At 52.1% G+C, this 24942-nt stretch overlaps 1 protein-coding gene across 2 annotated transcripts; it reads right to left on the bottom strand.

Annotated features, from left to right (window-relative positions):
* Nucleotides 1–3272: 3272 nt before the first annotated feature.
* Nucleotides 3273–23687, bottom strand: PIK3R6 (phosphoinositide-3-kinase regulatory subunit 6). 2 transcript variants are annotated; one of them, XM_086473746.1, is made up of 19 exons: nucleotides 23675–23687; nucleotides 20284–20367; nucleotides 19049–19140; nucleotides 16645–16713; nucleotides 16038–16170; nucleotides 14667–14736; nucleotides 14066–14249; nucleotides 13140–13287; nucleotides 11859–11945; nucleotides 10953–11409; nucleotides 10187–10286; nucleotides 9319–9441; nucleotides 8698–8808; nucleotides 7050–7140; nucleotides 6277–6347; nucleotides 5940–6030; nucleotides 5394–5464; nucleotides 4191–4303; nucleotides 3273–3429 (listed from the first exon to the last, which is right to left on the bottom strand). In XM_086473746.1, the coding sequence occupies exons 1-19, from the start codon at nucleotides 23685–23687 to the stop codon at nucleotides 3273–3275; spliced, it is 2265 nt and encodes a 754-aa protein (XP_086329872.1). The 2 variants fall into 2 exon arrangements, with proteins under 2 accessions (XP_086329872.1, XP_086329871.1); XM_086473745.1 differs by having other exon boundaries at nucleotides 6277–6361; nucleotides 7046–7140; nucleotides 10193–10286.
* Between the last annotated feature and the right edge of the window lie 1255 nt (nucleotides 23688–24942).

Genomic DNA, 24942 nt, shown 5'->3' with positions numbered 1-24942 from the left:
CAACGAGCAGCTCCTGCGCTCCGTAGGATCAGCAGGCTTTAGGGGATGTTTGGGGAAGGCCAGCGTTTCACCCCTTTCCCAGCGCAAGCCTACATGTGCTGGGCCAAGCACTGGCCCTGCTAAAGGAATGGGGTGCTTTCAGGTGACAGATTTTGAGGGGAACAGGCTGTGGGGACAGAGTGTGCCAGCACAGAGGGGAATCGAGGGGCAGCCAGCATGGGGGTTATAGACTACTCCTTCCACATTTCTGCAATTCAGCCACTTCTGACCATCCCTTCACAAAAGAGCTCTTTGGCCACAAAGTCTCTCTCTGTGTAACATAGCATGTAGTCCCAAGGTGGGGAGGAGAAGACATCACCCGTAGACAGCCAAATCACACTGATGCCTTTCTGTTCCTACCAGCTTATTCCCTACCCTCCCCAGCCACATAGAAACATAAGAAACCAACCAAACTAACAGTTTCTGGTTTGTTTTTTTTTTTTTTCCTATTTTTTTAATTGGCATTAAAAGGATTGCACCTTCTGATAGAGATCATCTCTGACACCTATACAAATAACTTATAATCCATCTACATCATTTACAACTATACAAAGTAAACTCTGGACACCACAGACCATGCTCCAACCCAGTGCACGGTCTCTTGGCTCTATAAGCATTTGCCTTGTGTGCCAGGGTGTGTGAACCCCCGACAAAGCCCCAAGGAGGCAGAGGTGTGAAGAAATGCTGGTCACCCCTTAAACCCCACGTTGCCCTATGCAGCAGCTCACAGGGGAAAACAGGTGGTGCCACCAGGCATCTCCTGACTTGTTTCTGAGCCCCCTGTCTAACTTCAGCTTCCTTCGGGGCCAAAATATTTGCTGCCTACGTCTGATATTCGTGGGCAACAACAGTTTTTGACTTGTGAGGTGAAAAACAGTACTGCAGAACTGAATGCTGTTGCTGAGATCTTGCAGCCTTGTGACTCCTGTGGGGGCACATTAAAGCTCGGGGACTGTGCTTGACTCAGCCAGGAGCGAGGGTCTACATCTGCCAGCATTTCAAGGCAGCTTCCTTAGGAAATGGTCATGCTGCTGTTGCCCAACATGACCTTTCAGCTGTTGGTGCTGGTTTGGGATTAAATATTTCTTGGGGCCTGGAGGATTTTTACGCTGCTCAATAACCCATCAGTGGCTGACTGCTCTGGAGCTGGTGTGCCCAGTAGTGTATTTCAGCGGTTGTTTTGGGCTGCATGGTCATTCAAAGCAAGAGTCAATAAACCTTTAGCCTGGCAATGGGAAGCGACAATGCCTGCTGTGCCAGGTGACAATGCAGGACAGGAGCAGGAATATGGCAGCCCTGTGCTTGTTGGCACAGAGAGGGACCAGGGAAGTCTGAAGACTGAACCCCTAAAGCCTTGTGTGTGTGGCAAGAAATGCAAGGAAGATGTCCACGGGGCCTAACCAGCCAAGATAACCCACAAGCTCAGAGCAGTTCTGCAGAAGGGAAACTCCTCTCCAGGGCCCCAGACTGGGATACCTGGAGGTGAGCTCCTTGTTCCACGTGTGGGTGGTTAAACAGAACTGACTTTCCAGAGATGCAGCTCCCCAGGGCTGGGCAGACCTGGCACAGACAGGACAGAGGGGTGAATTGCTTCCCAGCCATCGGAGCTGACATAGGGGTTTGCCAGTACCATTGCAGCTGGGTCAGCATCACCCTGTAGCACAAAGCTGGCTCCAGGGACTCCCCATTGGTGACAGCCAGAGATGACTGGGAATAACTGCTATGCACATATACAAAGCTAAAGGACATTTTCTTTGGGCTGCTGATCGAAGTAAGCACCCCTGAGTGAAGGCAACCCAGGTAACAAGTTATCTGGGAGCCAAGAGAATAAAAAAATGATAGTGTCATAGAAGGAATGCCCTCAAATCCCCTCCCAACGTGAATTTAGGGAAGACTCCCCAGAGACACTCCAGAAACCACAGGTCCCGTTCAGCAAGTCAATAAATACACACTGTGTTTCTTACGTTATTTCAGTCAACCACAAACTGGAATGAAGACAGGGTCCTCCTACACAATCATCCTTAACATCGAGTTAGTCTGAGCCCAGGTGGAAGCAGGAGCTGTGCTGTCGCTGCTCAGCCCGGCCCATCTGCAAACCAGGGGAGGGCTTCTACGCCATGGTAGCAGCAGAGGAAAGGAATAGAGAAGTCTTGCAGGCATCCTGCCCATCCGTCATCCCCAGGAACGCTACTCCACTCTTCTATATCTCTTAACTGCACAGCAGACACAGACCAAACCAGGACCGCCAGGCAGACTGGGATGCAGAGGTGGTGTTGGCTGGCCTCATGGAGGACACGAGCTGCTGCTGGTGTTGTAGGTGGTTGTTCCTGGGATGTAAAACTGGAGGAACACAACCGGCGCTCATTGAGGCTCCAGGTCAGACGTGAAGAGGTTGCGTGGTGAAGCCCCAGCGAAATCCCAGGTGGACTCAAAGGTACACAAAGAGCTCTTGTGCAGCCTCCACTACTGGCTCAATGAAGGTTTCTTCTTCAAGCAGATCTCTACATTCACAGCTGAGCATATCCCACAGCACTGCGTAGGCAGCCTGGGCTGCTCTTGCCCTAATCACCACTGCCAGGTATTGCACTGGATTTCCCATGTCCCCGTTTCACACTTTCCGTCATTACTTTGTGTGGCCCTTTTGAAACAACAGCAGGTTTTCCACTGACTTCCACAGAAGCTGCGTTAAACACACATGCTTTCCCAGTTGTGGTCAGGCTTACACTGAGGTTTCCTAAATAAGTCAGGGGAGGGAATAATTGCTGGTTTGCCCAAATACGTCACCCTGTGCCAGAATGAAGAGTTTGCCGTGCAGAACCCTGCACAGCAGGCCCTGATCCCCTGCCAGGCTGTGAGACACCGTAATAAATATTACTGATAGCAACCGCTCTGTGATCTGCCAGCGCAGCAAGCACCACTACCTTGGCTGTATTTTCCCCAGTCTTCCTGACGTGAAGAAGCTCAAATGTTTTCCCTGACTTGTGCAAAAAGTCAAAACTCATTTCTTCAGCAACGCTCTGCCCCTTGGCAGGGGGGTGTTACCTGTGGTCATCACTGTCATTCAGCAGGGCACGGCTGTCCTCCCTGAGCCCTATCCACCTCTGATGTTGCAGCATTTTTACACCATTACCGTTGTAAAATCACTGTTGGTGGCTTTTAGTGTGTTTTCTTTTGCCTTCCACTCTGTGATAACCCAATGTCACATCTCTCACATCAGCTTTTTCTCATTTTCTTCATTGGATGATGCCTGCAAATGTGTTGATAGGCAACAACAGGGACTTGGGCATGTATTTCACAAGCCCCACATCCTCTGTTTCATTCAGGTTGAATTTCATTGTCCTTGTCTTTTGCAGGCAGTAGCTGGGCTCTAGGCAAGGAGACACTTCCACACTGCAAGAGCACAAAAACATATTTACTGCGTGTGCAAATCTGCCCCTGAGGTCCAGAATCTGATCTCAGACTAACTGTCAGGTCTCTCCACTGGCTGCTGAGGGAGGGCTTTCATGCTGAGATGTGCAGCTGCTTTTATGCTTTTTCAACTGGTTTTGGCTGGAAAGATGAGCTGATGTGTATTAGTGTTTGACCACAAAACCAGTGTCCTTAGCCTGGCTCAGTTCAATTCTCAGAAATTTACATTTTATGTATGTTCTATGCAGCCCATGGACCTTGAATCACCTGCCTGTTTGCTTCGGACACATCATATATCACTGCAACTACTATAGGCATGTTGATCCGTGCTGTTTTCACAGGGCTGAATTTTCTCCCCCTGCCTTCATATGCTTGACATACCCTGGTGAGGAATGCAGTCAGTGGAGAGAACATCAGCTCCACGATGAAATTAAGGAGATCTAAGACCTCAGTTTCTCCTGGAGGTACCTGTCCTTCTACTGTCTTAACGACAGCACCTTACTTAAAATGGAAGAACCACTTTGTTTCTCACACCATCACCTGAAAACACAAAGGCAGGAGAGCACCACTCTGCCCTGCTTTCCCTGGAGAAGCAACGTATTTGCCTGTGGGCCTTTTGTCATGAATGAGGATCAGGACTAGAATTCCCTGGGAAACAGCTCTGCCACCTTGGGAGCCCTTCCAGGGAGGAATGCAAGGTCAGCAGCAAGATGTGCAGAGCCTGGCGCACGTGGCATTCTCACCTGATCACGTTCCTGTAGGTTCTTCTGCTGTCCTTGTCCAGACACACCGTGAAGGGCCTCTGCTCTGTGCTCCTGATATTGATATTCCGTGTTTTCAACCTGTTTGCCACAGCCTGGATTGAGAGGGGAGGAAGAGCCCAGTGAGTGTCTCACTTCCCTTCCCTTGGCTGCGTGGCTATGGGTGGGCTGCGCGTACTGGGTCTGAAAAGCGACAAATTAGGATATTTCTCTTTTTTTTTTAACCTCAGTTGTGACACAAGGTGAATTCTTTGAGGAGGGAGGTGCCTCTCTGGCCCTTTTTCTGTAATCACAACCTGGTCAGATTTTGCAAGGGCAAACTTTCCAAACCGGCAATGCTTGCACAGGTTGCAAGGTTTGAGGTGCCTGATGTGGGGCATGGTCTGCTCTCCAGGGCTGTGGTGCATCCTGGTGGGCAGCATGGGCTGCAGTACCTCGGTATTTCTAAAAGCCAGGTGAAAATAAGCAAAAGTGGGCTGGCTAGCTAAAAATACCATCTGAGAGACTGGAGGCTCCAGGGCCCAAATGACCAAGACACAATAATACTTAGTGCCACACAAACTGCAGTGACACATTCCCAGAGGCAACATGTCCTCAGGGTCTACTTAAACTCTCAAGTAAAACAGAAAGGACAGGACCCCAAGTTTTCAGTCCCATCTCTTGCATATCCATCTTTCTGAGTTGATAATTAGATTCATTGAAGTTCCTGCTTCTTGTTTATGCTCTGTTAAAATATTTCTCCAATGGCCTCTATTCTTGTGAGCTCTGTGGGGATCAGCACATGGGTTCTGGGGACGGCACTGCAGCTGGAGATGTGGAGATACTGGAGTTGATTGCAAAACTACAAACCCTCTCCTGTAGCCAAGTGGAGCCACAATGACTGGGGCTAAGTTTGATTTTTCCGCTTTGTCCCTGGGGTCACAGAATAACTCCAGCAGCAGCTCAGTCCTTCTGGGTCTCCTGAGACAGGATTCAACGTGGCATTGATGAGCAAGGATGGCATTTGGGGCTTTGGCTCAAAAATATAGACTTTTCCATGGAAAGTAATTGCAAAACTCTCTCTGAGCAGGGTGACCCCAAAGCCTTCTCCTCCCCCACAGGGTGTTTCCCTTTTCACCATTATCATAAGGGATTTCCATGCATTGGCTGACCCCTCCAGGGCTGTGAGCAGCCACAGCTACTTACTGAGAACGATCGTCCCGACAAGTTATTGATCCTAATGATCTCAGTGATGTTCACATTCAGACACACCAGGTCTGCAACAGAAGCAGAGTGTTAGCCTTAGACAATGGCATGATCTCAGCTCAGCTTTGAGTGGGGCTGGTGCCAGATCCCACATTTGGGTGCACTGCCAGGGATGGGATACATAGGACAGCAGAAAAGGAGGACTCTAGCAAGCTCCATGGGCTAAGAGTTTGTGTGGGAACATGCTCAGGGTGGAAACCTCAGAGGCTATGCTAAGGGCAAGGTGAAAAAGGAAGGCTGCAGCAAAAGGAAGATGCTGCCAAGCCTAGATCATGGTTATGCTGAACCCCATGTTACAGAAAGCCCCAGGCACGTCATTCACGAGAAAACCACAGACTGTGGCGACACCAATACATGCATGTCACTGATTCCAACCCCCACAGCCCAGACACAACTGGCACTAAGTACCACGGTCAGATTTACTCTATCCAGCACCAGAAAACTCAGCAAACCCTCTTCACATGGTTCCATGCAGGAAGAACCCACCTTCAGCCTCATTGGAAGGGATGGCTTTCATCACCAGACCTGTGGCACGCAGGGACATAGCCAGCTCCTTTGCCCGGTTGCTCACCACAACCTGCAGGAAAGGCTGTCTTAATTCAGTCCGGCAGAGAGGTTAGACACGGATAGGTCTGAGGGCAGTTTTTCACAAATGCAAGGTTAGATAACAGGCTTTTAAAATTCACCACAAGTTCTCTGTCCTCTGCTGGAGCGCAATTCCAGAGGAAAGAAGGAGGGCTAGAGCACTCCTTTTAGGAGACCTGTGCCATGCTGGGGATCCTTGTGAGCAGGGACGTTTTGGGATGCCAAGAGCCCCACTTACCTTTCTGTATGTTACTGTGAGATCTATGCCAGGGCCATCCAGGGTCGCTTTCTTCTTGGTCATGCTCGACTCTGCAAGGAGGGAACTGGGTAGGATTGAGGTTTCACTCACCTCACCTGTCCGTGTTCAGCAGAGAGGGGTCCTCCCATGGGATGAGCCACCCCCTCTGTCACACAGCAGTCTGTGGTTTGGCACACTGGCCCTTCTCTCCTTGCCTATGGGAGCTGAGGCTCTGTGCACTCAGCAGGTCCAGTGTGATGGACTTGCTCAAGGATCTGTGCCCAACCGCAACGGCACACATCCCTTGAATTGGACACCGGGGTGCACTCATGGAAGGTGACGTCTGTAACAGTCCAGCCTTCAAGCACCCTTGTCCCACCACTGGAAACTCAAGGAAGCAGAATTTCTAGGTGGGAAAACATCTGGCAAAGGGGTGGCTGTAAAGCCCAGCTTGTTTCCTCAACAAAAATATGGAGCTGGTCAAACTTCAGAGGGTCCTGGAGCCAACAAAGGACACAGTCTACAAAACCTGGTTGAGACCAGGAGACAGTGACCACAAGGTCCCTCATTTAGCCTGGTGTCATGAACCTGGGAGGGAGATGGAGAAGTTTAGGGAAGTCTCCTGCTCGTCAGGGAACAAGGGATACTGCCCCATGGTATGGCCTTGACTGCTGCAGGCTGAGGGACAGGGCGAGGGGGAACTGAGGCTGGCAGGACTTCCGTCCAGGATGGCAGCCCCTGCTGCAGGGCTCAACTTGGGGGGACACACGCACCTCTGTGGGAGATGCTGTCCTGCACCTGGGCCCGCAGCTCCGTGAGGAACACATCCTCAGCCGGCTCCTGTGCCGGGTCGTTGAAGAAAATCTGAAAGAGAGGAAAATCTCTGAGAACAGCTGCTCCTCAGTCACACTGTGGCATCACACTGGGCTTGTGACGACAAAAGGTTCTCCAGAGCACTCAGGTGTGACATCCATCATCAAAGGGAATCTATGACCTCATCATGGCAGCCAGGGGGTCTATGGGACAGAGAGAACTGCCTTTGCTCTGCTGTCTAAAGGCCAGGAGCGTGGCAGGGCTTGCCAGGAGGCTGGTGTCCCCTGCCACTGGGTGTCACTGCACACTCATAGATGATTCTGTTCCCAGCCATCTACCCAGAGGCAACCCAGGTCAAGGGGAGCAGCTTCCCAGGCCTGACTGCAGATGCTGGCTTAGCTTCAAGGCACATAATTTCTACGTGACACACCTACATCAACTGGTCACTTCAGACTTATTAATTATTTTCTTTTCATGGGCTTGTTTTGAGCCAAAGGGGAAGATAAGGTCCTGGAGAACCTCTCCTAGCCAGTCCCAGCCCTACATCCAACTCCTACGGGATTTGACCTTTGCTTCCAGGAAAACTCTCTGCATCCAAAGAGGAACAGCATGGTCTTAACCAAAGAGGCAAAACAGGTTTAGAGTTTCCAGATGAAGCAGCATCACACCCTGTATGACAACAGGGTGGGTTAGATGCCTCTATCTGAAAACCACATCTGGAGTCAGTTCCTCTTCCCCTGCTTGAGTCACCCACTCTCTCACTTGCTTTAGATTTTTGTCTTGGAGGAGAAATGAGTAGAATAAAAATTCACCAAAAAAATCAAAATCCCCAGCCACACAAGCTGAGGACCAGGTGCTCCAAGTGTTCACAAGCTACATGTCATTAGTTCAAGTCCTGCTGGTGCTCTAATTAATAAAGCTCTTCCAGCTCTTCGCAAGCCACATGGCACTTTGCTCATGTAGTGGCTGCTCCTTTGCTGCAATAGATCAACACATTGGCTATGGGTAGACGAAAAGGAGATACGTGCGTCAGTGGCACCCTAAACTTTGAAGGGGGAAAACTGCCAGAGCAGCAGATGGGGGGTTGATGTTACATGACTGAATACAGTACTTCTTTGCTCTCATATCAAATGCCAGGTCTCACTCTGATCTCATTTCAGAGTAAAGCTGGAGGAAATAAATTAAATGGTGTTTCAGGAAGCCCTGCAAAGCCCCTGTAAGGTGCAGGAAGATTTTGGCAAAGCCACTCAGAACAATCCTGTTTGCTCACTGCATCTAAAGTACCAGGAAGCGCCAGAGCTCCAGAGCAAACCTGAATCCAGGGGAGTAGGAAATCTGCATCCCTATGGGGTAATTTCAAGGCTCACTTTCCTGACCCGTGTGATCCTGAAATAGCCTTCCTGGGATCATTGACTCCAGCTGAGCTGTGCTACACGGAGTCGCTAGCTGGGAGCTTGGCAAGGAGGGGACAGGCTGGGGAGCACGGAGATCCAGGCTGAGATCTGCTGAAAGGCCCCGGACCCCATTGACTTTGCACAGATCTGCCAGCAGTGGGGCTCTGCAAGTCCTTGCAGGGCCATGTGAAGGCACAAGAGATGTGGCACCCACCTTCACAGCGTAGACCTGGAAGCAGACGGGCTGGATGCCCATGCGAACGTAGTAAGCAATCACATCAGTGATGAACAGATCAGTCACAAGATGTTTACTCGGGGAGGAAGGCTGCGGGGGGGAAAATCACATTATGGATCAGCCACAGTCACTTCTCAAAAATACTGCCACAAACCCTCACGCCTTCCTAGATAAATAATGGGTAATGAGCTGTCGCCCAGGGCAGTGCTGAGCTGCTCTGTCATAGCTAGTCAAAGCAAATGGGAGAAGCAAAGGCTCGTGCCCACCTACCAGCCTTATTTGTAGGCTATTGAAGGTGGCTCAAACTGCCAGGAATTGAGAGCCAGGGGTATTTCAGCAAATGCCTTATTTACATTTTCTTTCTTGAAATCTGCCATTTCCTGTCCCTTGGTCAAAAAAACCCATTACAGCAAACGGGTCTTGTGGGCTGGGGCAGTGTCAGCCACATGCGCCTTCCCGGCTGTCAGGCCCTGGGGTGGGTTTGCAGGGAGAAAGCCTCTATCTGGGGCACGGAGGAGCCCTGCAGGGCATGAGCTCGTCCTCAGGTATGAGCTTTGGGAAATGGGCTGGGCTGGGGAAGTGGGAAGGTTTCCCTCATACCATGGTGGCCAGCTTGGGAATCATGTGGCACAGCGTGTTGATGTTGCTCTCGTACCACGGGTCAGCTCTGCTCAGGTACCCAGCCACCTCACAGAGCTCCTCTTGGCCGGTGGCAGCATGGTCCTGCAGGAGAAACACATAGCTCAGAGTAAGACCAGGGCTCAAGATACCAGAAGCCATAGAGGAGGCAGAGGGAGCCGGGGCATGAATGCCCTGCGAACAGCTCCCCCATCCCTCCCTCTTCTTCCAGAAAAGATGGCAAAACATGTCTTGCAGCACTCATTTAGCAAGTGCTCAAGGACAAAAATTAAGTGAAGAATGAAAAGAGGAAATACTCATTTTTATAACGGCATGTTTGTCAGGACTTACAGCCAGCTCTGGGCCAGCTTAAAATATTGTGAGAAGTGCAATTGTTTATTTATTGCTGTCTCCAGGCTGTCAGATGGGGAAGAGATGTGCCCAAGATAAACTGCAAGGTAGTGACTCGCAGAACTAAAACTGGGGCCGTGACCAAGCAGGCAAAGCTATCAGTAAGGGGCGACCACTTCCCCTAAGTGTTTGGGAGGTGAGAAAAGCATCAGTCCTTTGCTAAAGCTCACATGATCCTACTATAGCTGGGGCACAGAAGCAAAACTGAATTCTGTTTCTAGGCTGTGGCTGGAGTAACCTGAGTCTCTGGGGCTGATCGATTCCCGAAGTCAGCCTGCAGACTGAACCCAGCTGCCCTGTTTTGGCTCCCAACCTCCTTGTTCTAGGAACAAGGCATTAATGAACATGAATTCTTGTAAACCCCCCTGCTTTCCTCCAAAAACACCGTCGGTTGCTGGCAGCCGGCAGCAGCGCCTGGAGCTGCTGAGCCCAGACTCACCGTGGCAGCCAAGGTGTTTGGCTGCCCTGTCACGACTGGGATGTAGTAGAACTGCAGGTTCAGCCTGGGAGTCAGGAAAACTCGCCGTGTTTCTCGTTTCCTAGAAATGGAAAAATAAATAGCCGTGTCACGAGGGGAAGGTGGAAGAATGTGGCCCTTGGCCAAGGCTGGGCAGTGCCAGGAGACCACAGCTGCTCTGCAAGAGGAGCACATGCCCTCCTCGCACATCTCCTTTGCCTTGTGTGATAGGATGACCACAATGTCTCCGGGTTCCCGAATCAAGCAAGGGGAGATGATGGGGGCAGACAGGCTCTTGGCTGGGACTGGTGGTCCCCTCTGCACCCAGCTCTGCTCCCCAGGCTGCTGCCTGCACTGCAACCCAGACCTACCCCATGCTGCTCTCCTGGCCTGGGTGAGCCAGCTGGGAAGAGCCACCTGGAAAACAACTTTTCTTTAGGATTTTTCCCTTTTGCAAAGGAGAACGTCTTGTCTCATTTATTGTTCATTTAACTCATTCCATTGATAGAAGGGAAAATCTCACTGTGTGCATCATTTGGGCTGACAGAGCCAAACAATGTCATGCAGCCAGTGAAGTCAGATGCATTTGGGTGCAAAACACCTGGGTCCCATCCTGTCCCAGGTAACGCTGGAGCCCAACGCATCCCCAGCCATCTCAACTGCTTCAGTAGGCTGAAGAGCAAAGCCTCTGCTCTGTCCTCCCTTCCCTCAAGCCCCCAGAGCCAAAAAGGCCGTGGCCACCATTTACCTCAAAGAGTGGTAGGCTTGGGCCAGGCGCCCCAGGATCCGGTCGTCCCCCAGCAGCACGATGCGGGCAGTGTGCAGCCGCTGGAGCGGGGCTGCAGGCTCCGGGGGGATGCCTGGTCTCTGCTGCAGCTTCACTGGGGGCTTCGCCCCAGGACCGTTGCAGCCAGCCTGCAGGAAGGCCACACTCTCCAGTGGTGATGGCTTTTTCTTAATGCCCCCCTTCCTGTGGAGCCGGGATTGCTCCGTTTCGGTGCTGCAAGGGGCACAGGTCTCCTCGACTGCCACAGGCAGGTCTCGTTCGATACCGCTGTCGGTGGAGAGCACGGAGAAGCGGGTCTGCTCGCAGCACTCGCAGTCCGAAATGATGTCCTGGATCTCAAAGTTGTCCAGGTCCTGGCTTAGGCAGTCAGGCTCGCAGCTCTGTGACAGCGGGCGGATGAACAGCACCAATTCCTTCCCTGCTGGCAGAAGGGAGCTCAAGGATGGAAATACAACCAAAGCCAGGCTCAGCCCTATTCCTGCCCCGGCTGCCCTCTTCTCATGCAAACCATAGGGCCCATACCTCCACGAGTACGTCCAAGAGGTGTCAGAGTTTCAGTCCCATTTCACATGGCACCATGAAGAGAGTTCAATATCACTCAAAGCAGGTACTTTGGTGCAGCCTGTCCCACAGAGGTCCTCCCTCTCTTCATCTCCTTCGCCCCTCTCCCCTGCTAATCCCCTGCTGACCCCAACACCCCACAAGAAGGAAGGCTGGTGCAGGCATTATGAGCCTCCACAATCTTGGCCCTTGGGTGATGGTTGTAAAACTCACTCTGCAAGAATCAGAGCTAAATGACATGTTTTGTGCAGGTTTCCCAGCCTCAGGCACCATCCAAACTCCCCACAGCCTCCTCAGTGCACTCACAGAGCTGATCGTCTTCTGTCCAGAGATGAAAGCTGATGTTGGGGTTGGGCAGAGGGGTACTTTGTAGCCCTCCCAAGGAAGCATCGCCTGGGGGAAACAAGGATGCTTGTAACACACAGGAGCAGTTTTCCCACACACGGGCTTGAACCCCCACTGGTGCTGTGCTTCGGACACGAGCAGAGATAGCCTGTGCTGAGCCCCAAGGGCTCTCCCACTCTGCTTGCCTCCTGGCCAGACATGAGGCTGTAGTCACAGACCTCTGCTCTCACAAATTGAGCCATAAGAAGGTACCTACACCCTTGGTGGAAGGGAGAAATGAAGAAGGGGAAACTGAGGCATGGGCAAGTGAAGGACCTTGCTTTGCTGCAGACAGCAGAGGGATTGTGGAATATATTCTAGCACTGGACCTCCAACGCACATGGCAGGACCTCCTTTGGCAATCTCAGCTGAGATGCAAGGGAGCCCTCTGACCCCACCATCGCTGGCTATTTTTAACCCATTATAGCTCTGTGAGAAGCAGTGAGACAATTTAATAGCTCACTGCCACCAAAAGGAGACAATCCTACTCCTCTCCCTGCACCACTGGCTGTTCCTCCCCATATCTTGCACTGGGACAGTCTCCAGCTCTTTTTGCGGAGGAGGTTGGGATGCAGGGACCTTCCACCAGGAGCAGCCAGGAAGAAGGAAACATGACCCCCATTTCCCTGGTCCACCCCAGATTTGTGTGAGGAGCTGTGATGGATGGGGATGTTTGTTATAGTCCGTGCAGCCCCAATGGCTCCAGGCTGGAACAGAGCAGTGCCAGGGATGGAAGCAGATGGCAGTACCACTGTCCACCACATCAGTACAAGGAGGTTTCAGGGAGTGGTGCACCGTGTCTCCCCAGTCTAGGCCATGGCAGAATGTATCTTACACCAGCAGAGCACTAGTGAGTTTGTCCATCCTCCCCTGGTTGACATCTACGGTACCCTTTGCAAACAGGAGAGACATGTCTCTGGGCCTCAGGGCAGCTGAATTAGCAGCAGAAATTGCCAGTCCCTTTCCTCAGGTGGCAAATCTGCCTTCCACTTCCACATGCAGTTTGCCCGTGTGGACGTCAGGTCACTGCAAGGAGCCAGGCTGCAAGGACCTGATCCCAGTGGTGGATGCTGCTAAAGTCGAGGCAGAGGGGAGGTGGGGATGGACAGCTGTAGGGCAATGGCAAAGGCAAAGCAGTGAGGCAGGGGTCTGCCAGCTTCCACAGCTCCCTCAACGCACCGTGCACGGCAGCCAGGACCTCACCTGCTTGCAAGGAGCTGAGGACGGCGTGGTAAATCTCCTCCAGCCTCGCTGCATGCTGGCCGCGGTCTGCGCTCGCCTCGTTTCCTGCACACTCGACTGCCACCACCACTTGCTGGAACCAGTGCTCAACGTCACTCGTGGACATATCCTGTCATGAGGAGCAGCTGTTAACACCCAGGGGCATGAAAAGAGGAAATGCTCCACGGGCAGGGCCATGGGAGGGGGCAGAAAGAGATCAAATGAGTCCTGCAAAAATTGTTGTTTTGCAGCAGAGGACACAAATGTCCTCCTGTCACCAAGGAAGGCTGGAGGAGGAGAGATGCTGGCTGTACTGTCTGCTCAAAGCTTTTTTCTGGCAGGTTTGCGGCTGATGGGCACTGTGCTCCCAGCTGCCAGGAGCTTGGGGAGTCAGTGGCAGAGCTGGCAGCTCAAGTGACCCTTGGGAGATGGGGACAGCAGACACACAAAGGTGTCCTTGGAGTGGAAATCACTGAGAGCCCCTGCAAAATTGCCTTGCTGAAGCAGACATTTGTCTTACTGTGGTCCCACAGCTCCTTGAAGGTTTGGTTGAAACATCTCTGCTGAGATGTTTTTTCCATGACCCATGGCTCACAGAGGAGCCTATATTTCAGCTGCAGAGCCCAGCTTTGCCATGCAAAACTGAAGACTCAAACTGAAGATTCAAAACCTCTGGCTCCTGCTGCAGTAACTCTTTTTATATTTTAAGAATTTTTTAGATTAACACCAGCTCTGCCAGTAGCCCAGCCTTGCAAGTAACACTGGGGCTACTGGGGATGGAGACCAGCACTGAGGAGCCGGGAGGGGTCTGTCTGCTTGCCAAAAAACATTCCCCTGCCCCAAGGTGCCCGGCAAGAGCAGGACCATTGGAAAACCATACGTGGTGCTGCAGAAGTGCCGCCAGTTACCTGGAGGCTCGCCCTCAAGCCTCTGATGTCGCAGCCCTCGCCCAGGGCTGCCTGCATGGCGTGGATGATCACGTAGCACATGCACATCCGGGGACTCTGGGAGACCTGAGCTGCCTCTGTGTCGGTGACCAGTGCATTGCAGATGGCTTCAGAGAGCAGCTCTGGATCAGCAAAGATGAAAATCCTGTGTGGGACAGGAGGATGGGAAAAGAGGGAGACGGGATGAGGACTCCCCGTTACTGACATCAGGCCTGGCATGAGCAGCTCATGTCTCCGTTATCCCGCGCAGAGAAAAAGGGTTGCTCTGATATGGCCCTTCTCTGCCCTGTCTCCCCACCAAGCGAAACTCCCTGCCTCCCAGGGCCACAGAAATAAATTGGGACAGACGGGAGGAACGTGCTCCTCCCAGCTCAAAGCTCATTTTAGCAAGGCACTGGATGCCACCAAATTGTGTCCCCCAAGACCATGTACTGCCACGCGGTTCATGTCTAAATTGTCTATTCCATCTGACAGTGATTCAGCGTGCAGGAAAAGGACAGATTTTGCTATAAGACCATAAAAGAAATAAAAATAACAACGCACTCAAAGAGGCGCTACTCACTTTTCCTGATAAGGGTACGGGTCACTTTTGAGACTTTGTTCGGAAATGACCATTCTTTGGTACAACGTACCTAGCAAATGCAAGATAAACACGCAGGAGTCAGAGCATGAGAAATAACAACACAACGCACTGGAGCAGCTCAGCTCTGCTGCCTGTTGTAGATGCTGACAGTGGGTCTGCCAAGTCAGCACACACCCATTGCTGGAGAGGTGATGTCAAAGAGCCAAGAATCAGGCCCAGAGGTAAAAATAGTCAAGGACAAAGATAGGCCATGCTATAAAAAAGAATACCCCTTCTATTCAGGGACGATTTCCTGTATTTCCCTTCCTTTGTTTAGTGTATTATGAGCTTGGGAGCAGAGTCGGAAGCAGGAGGAAGAGCTCTACTCCCGGCCTCCACCCCCGGGGCCACATCAGGGAACACTGTTCGGGTGGATATGAAGAATACAACGTGTTTCTGAATCAGGAGAAATGTACTTTTCCTTCACTCAGTCTGGGGTGGGGAAGATACATCCACCCCACATTGCTCAGGTGCAATCATCTTGTGAACCTTGTGGTGCCCTGAGAGAAGCCCCGCTGGAGATCCCCATCTCTCTACACTGAATCATTCTTTTACCAGAAGTCAGATGAGAGAAAGGTGCACCTTGGAGCTCCAGACAAAGCGGTACTGGGGAGGAGTGGTTGGGGTGAAAGCGATGGGCTTTGCACACTCACAGGGTGTCTGCACTTTGCACAGTTTTAAGGGGTTGCTTTTAAAAGACTCTAATTAAAGAAAAATTTAACAAGAAGAACTTTAAAGAGCAACGTAGAGAAAAAGGAAAATAGAATTGTCCTCTGGCTTGCTTTCTAAAAGGGACTGGTCTCTGCAGAAACTAAGGACATTTTAGTGTCTAAAACCTGATGCAGAGGTAGTGGAGGGAGAGCCCATGCTGGACAGCCTGCAACTCAATCTCAGATGGAGACTCCACTTTGCGAGAAGGAGACCTCCGCAAAATTTACTAAGATGCCCAGGCCGGGAGCATAAGGACCCTGTTTCCCATATAAACAGAGGGTGCAGACATATACCCAGCCTTAGATGGGCTGGACTTGGCTCTGGTGGTGCCTACACCAACCACAGGAGGACCCCAAGGTTTTCTGCTAGTAACTAAGGCTCAGCAGCCTGAAATCAAGAGAGGGGAACCCTCCCATCCAAATGCATCCCTAAGACCCCCAAGATTTGGCCAGCCCTCTGCAGAAATCCCTGCCGTGGCACACTGCATTAGGCAAAGGCCAGCTCATGTATGGAAATCCCCCCAAACCCCCACTACCGTTGCCCGGAGGAGCCAAGCCATTCACTGTGCCACGCACAGGCAGAGCAGAGAAGACCTCATACCCGGTGCTGTCCTTTCCATCTTCAGCCTCATGGCATAGTCCAAACCAATGGTGCAGAAAGGCTTGGGCAGGGTGAGCAGCTTCTTACAGAAATCATACACTCTGCTGCAGAGTTCGTCGGAGATGCAGGGAGCCTGGAGTGAGAAAGGGGCAGATAAGGAGATGCCACGGGCAGTGACCCCTAAAGGTGCTTTCCCCACAACAGACCCCAGTGTGGGAGGGCACAGAGCTAGACCACACTGAGTATGGATTTAAATGCAATATATGAATCAGAGTTAGGCCCTGCAATGGTTTGGAAACGTCCACAATACCCGCTGAAGGGCTGTGGGCACACATTTTTGCCAGGTTGTGGCTTCCTGCACCATCAGGCACCTAAACACCTCCAGAAAAAGGGGTCAGCTGGAAGGACCTGTCACTCCCATACATGTGACAGTGACTGAGACACCAAACAGCACACCGAAATGCACAGTTGAGTCCACCCATGGTAGTCCCAGGGCAGGTACTGGGATATTTCAGCACAGGAATGGGTGCTGAGTCACTTCAGGTAGCCCCTCCTGTGGCTTCTGATTTCCCTGGACCTTGCCCCAGCGAAGCCCGTGGTAGGTTACCTTTATCAAGGTGTACATCAGCGTGTGCAGCAAGGGGATGATGTAATGTCTGAAGTCACCTCGCTCTGCCTGTGGAACCAAAAGGCACAGTCAGCGCAGGCAGCGCCTGGCGGGATGCTGGGATGGGCAGCAGCACTGGCGGCAGCAAAGACCAGAGCCAGGGAGCCACTGGAGCCCCGCCGATTCACTGGGTTCTCTCTGCTCAGCAGCTCAGACACACAAGATGAGTACGAGCATGCGCCCTGGCTTAGGGGTGACGCTCCCTGCGTCAAGGTAGGGTTTGGGATCCCTCCAAAGGCCATCAGGGTGGGTGGGATGTTCCTGGGGCAGGCGGGTCCTGCATGGTGGGCATCCCACCCGAGCCCAGCCCTGGGGAGGGGTGTGGGGGGATGGACCACGCTGCCATGGCTGGAGATCGCTGTAGGGATGGGCAGGCTCCAGGAGCTGCTGCAAGAGCACAGTTTGCACCCCAAGAGCTGCGCAGCTCAAACACAGCAGCCACGGTGGGAGAGGGTGAGTGGAAGTTTCTAACGGAGCTCATTAAGGAGCTCCTTTCTGTTGCAGAGACTCATGTGGAATATAAAACCTCTAGGAAAAGCCTGTCTTACATTTGGTGGGTGTGGGACAGGAGTGAGCAAGGAGGAGAGGTGCTCTTGCATCCCCATCCTGGCCCATGGGAAGCCAGCTGGATGACCTGGCTAACACAGTTCCAAGCTCCCTGCAGCCTGGTCTGGCTCCAGTAACAGGAATGCCCCTGGATAAAACCGGGAAAGGTATTTCCACCCCAAAGATATTTCCAGCACCTTTCTTCAGGGCTGCTGAGCTAATGGATCTGAGTTAAATGGAACTGATGGCAGCAACGCTTTAGAAATGATCAATAAAATGAATAATACTGAATTGCTGAGACCAGCTCATATTTGCCCAGGGCCCTGGAGGAACTCAAGCATGAAATTGCTAAATTATCAGCTGTGGTTGGTACTGACTGCTCAGAGCTGTTGCAGTACTAGAGGAATGAAAAAAAAAAAAAAAAAAACAACACACTGATTTCCAAGAAGAGCTTCAGGGATATGAAGGCAATTACAGACCAAGAGGTCTGACACCCCTCCTGGGCAAGGAAAGATAAGAGCAGCAGAACGATAATAGGCATAACAGGGAGGGACTGACATGGCTTTTGCAGAATCTCAAGCCCTCTGGAGGAATCCCTGCATCCATAGCCAAGGGCGATGTGGGTGCTCCTCTCTGGATTTGCAAAAGCCATTTGATAAGATCCCTCCCCGAGGCGCTGATGGAAGCTAAACCGCCACAGCGTGAGAGACAGCCTGGAAACAGCCTCAGAGCTGCTTAAATGGCAGGAAACGAAGATTAGGAATAACTGCTTGATGTTCACAGCACTGTGGTGTGTGCACGGGGATCTGCACTGGGCTGTTCACTGGGCTGTTGCGTGTGAGATACGGGAGTGCTGGCAGAGGGAGGTGACAGCCTCTGCAGAGGGTGCTTGGCCCCCCGGGGCTGAGCAGCAGCTGGCTGGAGACACCGGAGCTGAGCAATGCCGAGCAAGGCGGCTCCATCCTTCCAGCTCAAAAGGAGAAATAGCAACGATGTAGAGAAAATGGTACGAGGAGGTGTCTGCACAAAGGACGGTGAGCAGGGGCCCATCACCAGGGTGGAGAGGAGGAGGTGAAGGGGGGACAGGGACCGTTCCTCCCTGCGCCGGAATGAGAGGACACTGGGTAAAATGAGGCAGGCTCCTAAGAAAGAAAAGGTGCTACTTCTACACATGACACCTCACCAAACCACAAACCAGCTTGTGCCAGGATGCTGAGGGTGCTAAAGGTTTACGCAAGACCAGAAAATGACAAGACAAATCAATGAAACAAAAAATCCATCACACTTTCCGTCAGAGGCTCTCAGGACAAGATAGTGGGTTAGATGTTCCTGCTCTGACACCCTCTGAGGTGGAAATGAGTTACATGGAGGGGAAATTTCCACTCTACCTGTGACCACAGCTAGGTGGGGTGGGACGAGGGAGATTTGGGGGTGTTCGGAAATGTTTCATGCTGTGCTATCTGCAAACTGCAAAGGCCGGCTGCCTTTGGTTTCTGCGGCATCGAGGAGCCTGGGGAGGTTCCCTACTCTGCCCGTGGCTCCCCGTCACTTTTGGGGCAAACCCTGGCCGCTGCAGCCATCAGCTGGGGATGAGCTACAGCTCTGCCCTGGTGTCCCACAGCATTTTTCACTCTGTGCTGTGAGCCACAGTCCCCAGCCAGGCTCAAGGCCCCCAAAAACACTGTTTTGAGGTGGAGTTGGGTCCCCATCCCTCTGCTCCCCCAGGCCCCACAGGAGGGCACATGCCATGGAGGGGTCAAGCCCAGCATTCAGGGGTCATCTCCGAGGCAGCACTCACCCTTTCCAGCTCCTTCACCACGATCCTGACCAGAACAGAGCTGTTGCTGGGATTCTGGTCGATTTTTTTATGCAGGGTCCATCGCAGCATCCCTGAGAAGAGAGAGTCAAGAAAGAGGTCAGGTTGCCAAGCAGAGCAGTGATGGATAGGGGGCAGTTTCACAGAGGAATCAGGGGACCGGGACACTGTTGCTGCAAAAATCACCCACTGGGATGATACATTGACATCAGTGTCAGAGCTAAACAAGGCTTCTCTGCCTTCTGCTTCAGTCATTGACCTTCTGCAAGGGACAAGCCATGCTGCCCTGACTCTGGATGCAGCATTGATGTATATTGTACCTCTAACACTGTGAAACCTTTGGAAAAAGGCCCTAGAGACCCTAGAACAGGGGGGCTGGAGAAAAGCAGGGCAGGGCAATGAACGTGAAGTTTGTTTCGTGTTCACTCTGTTGCTCTGTTAATGACTGCCTGCTTTCACTGCCTGCCCTGAGGAATTTGGGTTCCTGCTGGTCCCAGCACACAGTACCTGAATGCTGGCTGCTGAGAGCTCACACTCAGAGCAAGGACCACAAAGCATCTCAGTCCTGCAGATGTCAAAGCTCATTCCAGACAAAATCAAATTTAATTAACTGTAAAATATTCCACGCACTCAAAGTAAAATGAATTTTTCAATATTAATTCAGTTTCCTAAGGCTGTAGCAGTCCAGTTGCTGGGTCAGCTATTTTATTCTCCAAAACTGTAACACAGGGATTTCAGCTGACTCTTAGTGAGTGGTGGAGCTGAGCAGTGTGTGGCAAAGCAATATCCCTGCAGGGAGAGACGGGGAGACTCGAACTCAGATGTGTTAAGTGAGTTGGATGGGGCTGTGCGGTGAGTCAGTGTCAGAGCTGGGAACAGCATCACAAACTCTGGCATTTGATGTCCCACCTCATTGCTGGACCCCCTGGATGAGTGAAGGGTGTAAAGGATGTAACAGCCACGTAGAGGAGGCACAAGAGCTGCCGACGCTGCACAGCAGGCACCAGGAGCTCGCAAAGGTTTAGCACCTCTGAAAGCAGGTTAGAAAGGGCAAAGCAGCACCAGGGAGGTGAGGGCACCCCATGTCCCCCCACCCTGGCACTGACTGAGAGGAGAGGCAGCAGTGGAGGGTTTGGGGCCAAGCCATGCCCCCAGGAGAGCAGCGTGGGGGACGGCGGGTGCTGACCCCTGGGAGCTGTGCCGGGGGTCCGTCCTACCTCGGTCGCTCTGGCAGGCGGGGTGGTGCCCGTCCAGCTCTCGCAGCAGCGTGCGGATGCGACGCAGGATGTCCGACTCCACCTCTGCGAGGACAAAGAGGACGTGAGCAGCCAGGCCTGCACCCCTGGGAGACTGGCACCCCAAGGAAGGAGGTGCTGGTTCCTGTGAGCATGAGGACTGCACCCTCACCGCATCCCTCAGGATGGCTGTCTCAGCAGGTTTCAAGCCTGGATGAGCCTCAATGGAAACAGGGCAGAGCTCTCTCTGGGGCCACTGGAGCTGGGGGCAAATGCCACCCCATGGACTGGTGGCCCCTAGAGCCGTACCAGAGAGCAAAGTGCTTCTGCAGGGACACGGTGGCAGAGAAGCTCTGCAGAGGACTGTGCATGCACGAGCTCTGCAGAGCCCCTCTCTCCCCTTGTTCAATAAAAAAAAAAATCACACATTAAATATAGAAACTAACAAAATTAAACCACAACTTGGCACCACGAAAGAGCAGAAACACCTCTGCATTTTGGCACTGCATGGATTCAGCCTCAACCTCACACCCGTCACAAGGAGCACTCTTGCAACAAGTTCTGCTGCCCACACCAGCAGCTCACCCCTCGTGGGAAACCCAGGCAGAGCCACCAGGCTGGCACGTCACCTCCTGCCTTCCACCTGCGACCCCTCGAAGCTTCTCCCTGGTGTGTGACCACCCAGCTACGGGCTCTGAGCACCTTCTTCTCCCCCAGGCAGGGATCCAAGGTTGGTGCTTCTGCCTGGTAACCACCACACATGCCTTGTACACGTCAAAACCAAACTGCATCTTGCTCTCGGCCAAAAATAAGTCCGACAACCTCAGACCCAGTTTGGGGTATGACTCGTATGTGGGGCGAGGGCTCGTGATCATGAGTGAGCTCACATGAGAGCTGGCTGGCCTTGTGCACCGACACATCGCAGATGTAAAATGAAAGTCAGCCCTGAAAGCACATGGTGTATTGGCTGGAAAAGCTGCAAGGTCCCTTTACTCCACCATGGCCTATCTTTTTGTCTGTCCTTACACTGGGCTACTCTTTCCCTATTGGAAAAACAATTCTTGTTCCTTTGTAATAAAAAAAAAAAAAAAGCATTATGTGAAGTTGGGTATTATTAGGTGATGTTCTGTAGGAAGTTATAGGTGGGAGAAGCCAGAACATGTCCTGATCCAAGGGAGGATCTCAGATGTTTGCAGCACCCATATCCCAAGGTCCTCTCCCGGGGCAGGTTCCTGCCTCCGTGTTCACTGGTGGGGTCCCGAGCATTGCCAGCAGTGGCTGAGCGGGTCTTGCGTGCATGGTAAGGATGCAAGCAAGGAGTAATTTACCCAGGTCCTAATGGGGGCTCCAAACACATACTGCCCAGTCTGAGTTGTCTCATCCACATGGGATTGGTGTCATTAGCACCACATTTCCTGCCCAATTTTGCTCCTGAATTTTCTCATTCCCTTTACATCCTCTTCTGCCATGGCTCCATCTTCCCTAATATCAGAGAGGTGGCAGGAGGGCAGTGGTGGGCACTCATCTTTCCCTACAAGAAACAGAGGAGGCAGCCAGGGTGACACTATTTATGAACTGTGCTCAAGGATCACAGCCTCCAAACCTCCTTCCTTGGCGCTGGAAGGAGATAAAGGCAACTGGGCTGGGTCCAGTTGGTGGAACAGGTGGTGCTCTAGGCTTTACAAGGAATGGTGACTGGGGGAGGCGGGTTGGGAGCTGGCTGGTTGGGAGCTACAGGAAGGGAAACAGGAAAATACTGGGGGGCTTTTACAGCTCAGCTGGAGGGTCAGACCAACAGGGACCACTCTCCAGTGAGTGTTCCTGTGGGCAGAGGACCACCAAGACATGATCATGCAGGAGATGGGTCAGCTTTGAGTATCTGGCACCTTGTCCCATGCAGACCCATGCACCATCTCAGGATGGGCTTGAAGCAAAAAACAGAGGGTTTTTTTTGCACTTCTATTGTGTTTTCTAGTGGTAGCCCAGGATCATCAAGCAAGGGAGTGGACATGGCACCTCACAGTTGCCGCTGTTCCCACTGGTGATGCACATCAGAGAGCAGGAGCACTTTGCCCCTCACAGCACCCTTGCTGTATCCTCATCACCAGCTGGCAGGGCAGGCAGCACAGCCAGACGCATGACAAGTCACTTTTGCCCTCTCCAAGCCCAAGGCTGCAGTGCCATGGGTCCAGCAAGATGCTGACAGGGCCATAGGGGCAGCAGACACTAGCCCTGCATAAGAGACAACAGGGAAATGCAAAATGTAAAGTATTGGGGACAGCCTATTCCTGAGTACACCACAATAGTCAAAGTAGTTCTCCTATTTACTGGCCCCAGGGAAGTGTGTCCCCTTAAGGAAGCCTGTATGGAGGATTCATTCAATTCAGGCTTCTTCTGCAGAGGAGCACTTACTGCTGCGGCTTCAGCCGAAGCTGTGTTAGAGAACAACCACACACTCGGGTTCACAACTATTCACATGGGCTGGCGAAGTTGTGTGTGCCAAGTGGGAAGTCCCATCTCTGCCAGCACAGTTCATGCCATCGTACCCACACGGTACAGTGCAAAAATGTCCTTTGAAATGGGATTTTTCTAATTTTGGAAGTGTCATTTGGGGAAAAGTCTTGGAAATTTGTATTTTCTCTCCTTTTTGTTTTTTCTCTAGTGATTTTGTAAAGCTTCTCAATTTCGCTATTATGTTAATTGGTTTTGCACTAGGGAATTGTGCAATAAGGGACTATTTGTGTATGTTTTTAATTACCAGGGGAAGTTTTTCCTGAGCACTGATATAAATATTGTCCTCTTTTCCTAAATCAAAGCAGCTACAGTCATGATACACTGAGTTATTTTCATGAGAAGCAGAGCGTCAAAGTGTTCTTTCCAACACAAACAAGAGGCACTTTGATCTAAAAACAGTCTCAACCTACCAGCAACAAACAGTAGTGGCTTAGAAATGAAATAAAATGTTTCAGTATTGATATCCTGACCTTGGGGTGCCGGGAGACCAATACTACCTTGTGAAACAATGTGAAAATAAAACACAGATGGGGAAAAAAATGGACAGAAAAAATACAATAAAACATAAAACTGCTTTAAAATTCAAATGCATATGGTTGCCAGACCTGGTGCTTTCAAAATGCCCCTCTACAGCAAATCTTTTGGCTGCCACTCAGTTGCTTTGTGCCTCATCTCCCATCTATCCAGCACAGCCTGCCAACACCTTGCAAAGAGCAAGGTCTGCCCAGCGGCAATGAATCCTGCTCAGGTAGCCAAGTATTGTATCAGAGGGTAACTGAGGCACAAGGCGGTGGATAAGGTGAGTTCATTGGGTCGGGATCTCCCCGCCCAGCACCCCAAGGGGCTCGGCATCACCCACCTGTGCTCTCCATGGCCAAGCGAAGGCTGCAGGACGGGGTGGGCACAGCGGCCGCAGGGCGTCTGCAATGACGGGGTGAGTACGCCGCTGCTCCTCACTCCACACGGGCATGGCCTTGGGTCCTGTGTCTCACCTGTGAAAAAACAGGGCACGCTTGGCTCAGGCTGGCGGTAGAGACCAGGATCAGCCTCAACCTTGTGGGGAGAACGTAAAGCCACCGGGACACCATGGGCATGGGACCCCAGCGTGGAGGATGTCTGGCAGGGAAGTAGAGCCCTAAGGGTGAGCACAGCATGTCTCAGGGGCTGTATTTTGGTGGAGAAAGCTGCAGCTCGAAGATGAACCCGTCTAAATACTTGGCCTCCAAAGCCTCCCACAGCAAGGAGGCCCCCAGGGATGAGCATCGACATCATCAAGCAGGTCAGGATCAGGAAGCTCATCCTCACCAGGATTTAAGCAGAAATGTTCAGGTTAAGTCAAACTGAGTCTGAAATGCAAAGTCCAGCCTGAAAAAGAAAAAAAAAAAAAAAAAAAAAGCGCCCGAATTTCCATGAGGTTTCTAAGCTTGGTGTGCTGATCCACCACTCCAGAGAAACAAACCCTGAGGAAAGCTTGGGAGCTGGTTACGCTGCAGAGGGAAGCCAGCCTGGAGCCGGACAGCTTCCCTTGCCCTCAAGCATTGTTCTCTCCAAAGAAAGAGGAAAAAAAATAATCCTAAGAGCTGAGGAGGAAGGAAGGGAGATTTGCCTGTGACACGACTACAGGCAGGCTGGGGAGCCAGCATGGGGCAGCTGCGGGGGAGCAGAGGAGACATTGGCATTTTCTATGCAAAATACCACCGCTGAGATGCTCAGCTGTGGCGACCAGCCCCACAACCGGGTCCCTCCCAGCCTGCCGGTCCGGCACCTCGTGGTCCTCCCCCACCAGTGCCCACTGCAAGGCAGCGTGTCCCCCAATGCGTTGCCCTCTCCCATCTCCCCATCCATGAGCACAGCAGCAACCGCAGGACTGTGCTGCCTGTATTTGCAGCCTGAGTGAGCTGCAACACTGCTTTCGGCATTTCTAGATTAAGCCTTTTCCAGCCTGAAGGTTTTGCCCATAGCTCTGATTTCTATGATTTCCCTGAAACACCCACATGTGTGGCTGATAACAGGGAGCCCACCTGCAGCGGTCCCTAAACCAGCACAGGCAGCAATAACAGCGCAGTCCTGTCCGTCCTCCGCACCCCTCCAAGCACAGTCAGGCCATCAGCCCACGCTTGTGCTCAT

Source organism: Leptosomus discolor, chromosome 15 (genome assembly GCF_034619465.1).
Source record: "Leptosomus discolor isolate bLepDis1 chromosome 15, bLepDis1.hap2, whole genome shotgun sequence".
NCBI classification, from domain to species: domain Eukaryota; kingdom Metazoa; phylum Chordata; class Aves; order Leptosomiformes; family Leptosomidae; genus Leptosomus; species Leptosomus discolor.
This window is presented reverse-complemented; position numbering and strand designations above follow the sequence as displayed.

Coding starts and splice junctions, on each gene's coding strand:
- PIK3R6 (XM_086473745.1), bottom strand. Junction 14,250..14,666: donor CCGTACCCTTATCAGGAAAA/GTGAGTAGCGCC, acceptor TGTCCCACACAG/GATTTTCATCTTTGCTGATC. Junction 6,031..6,276: donor TCACAGTAACATACAGAAAG/GTAAGTGGGGCT, acceptor CCTTTCCTGCAG/GTTGTGGTGAGCAACCGGGC.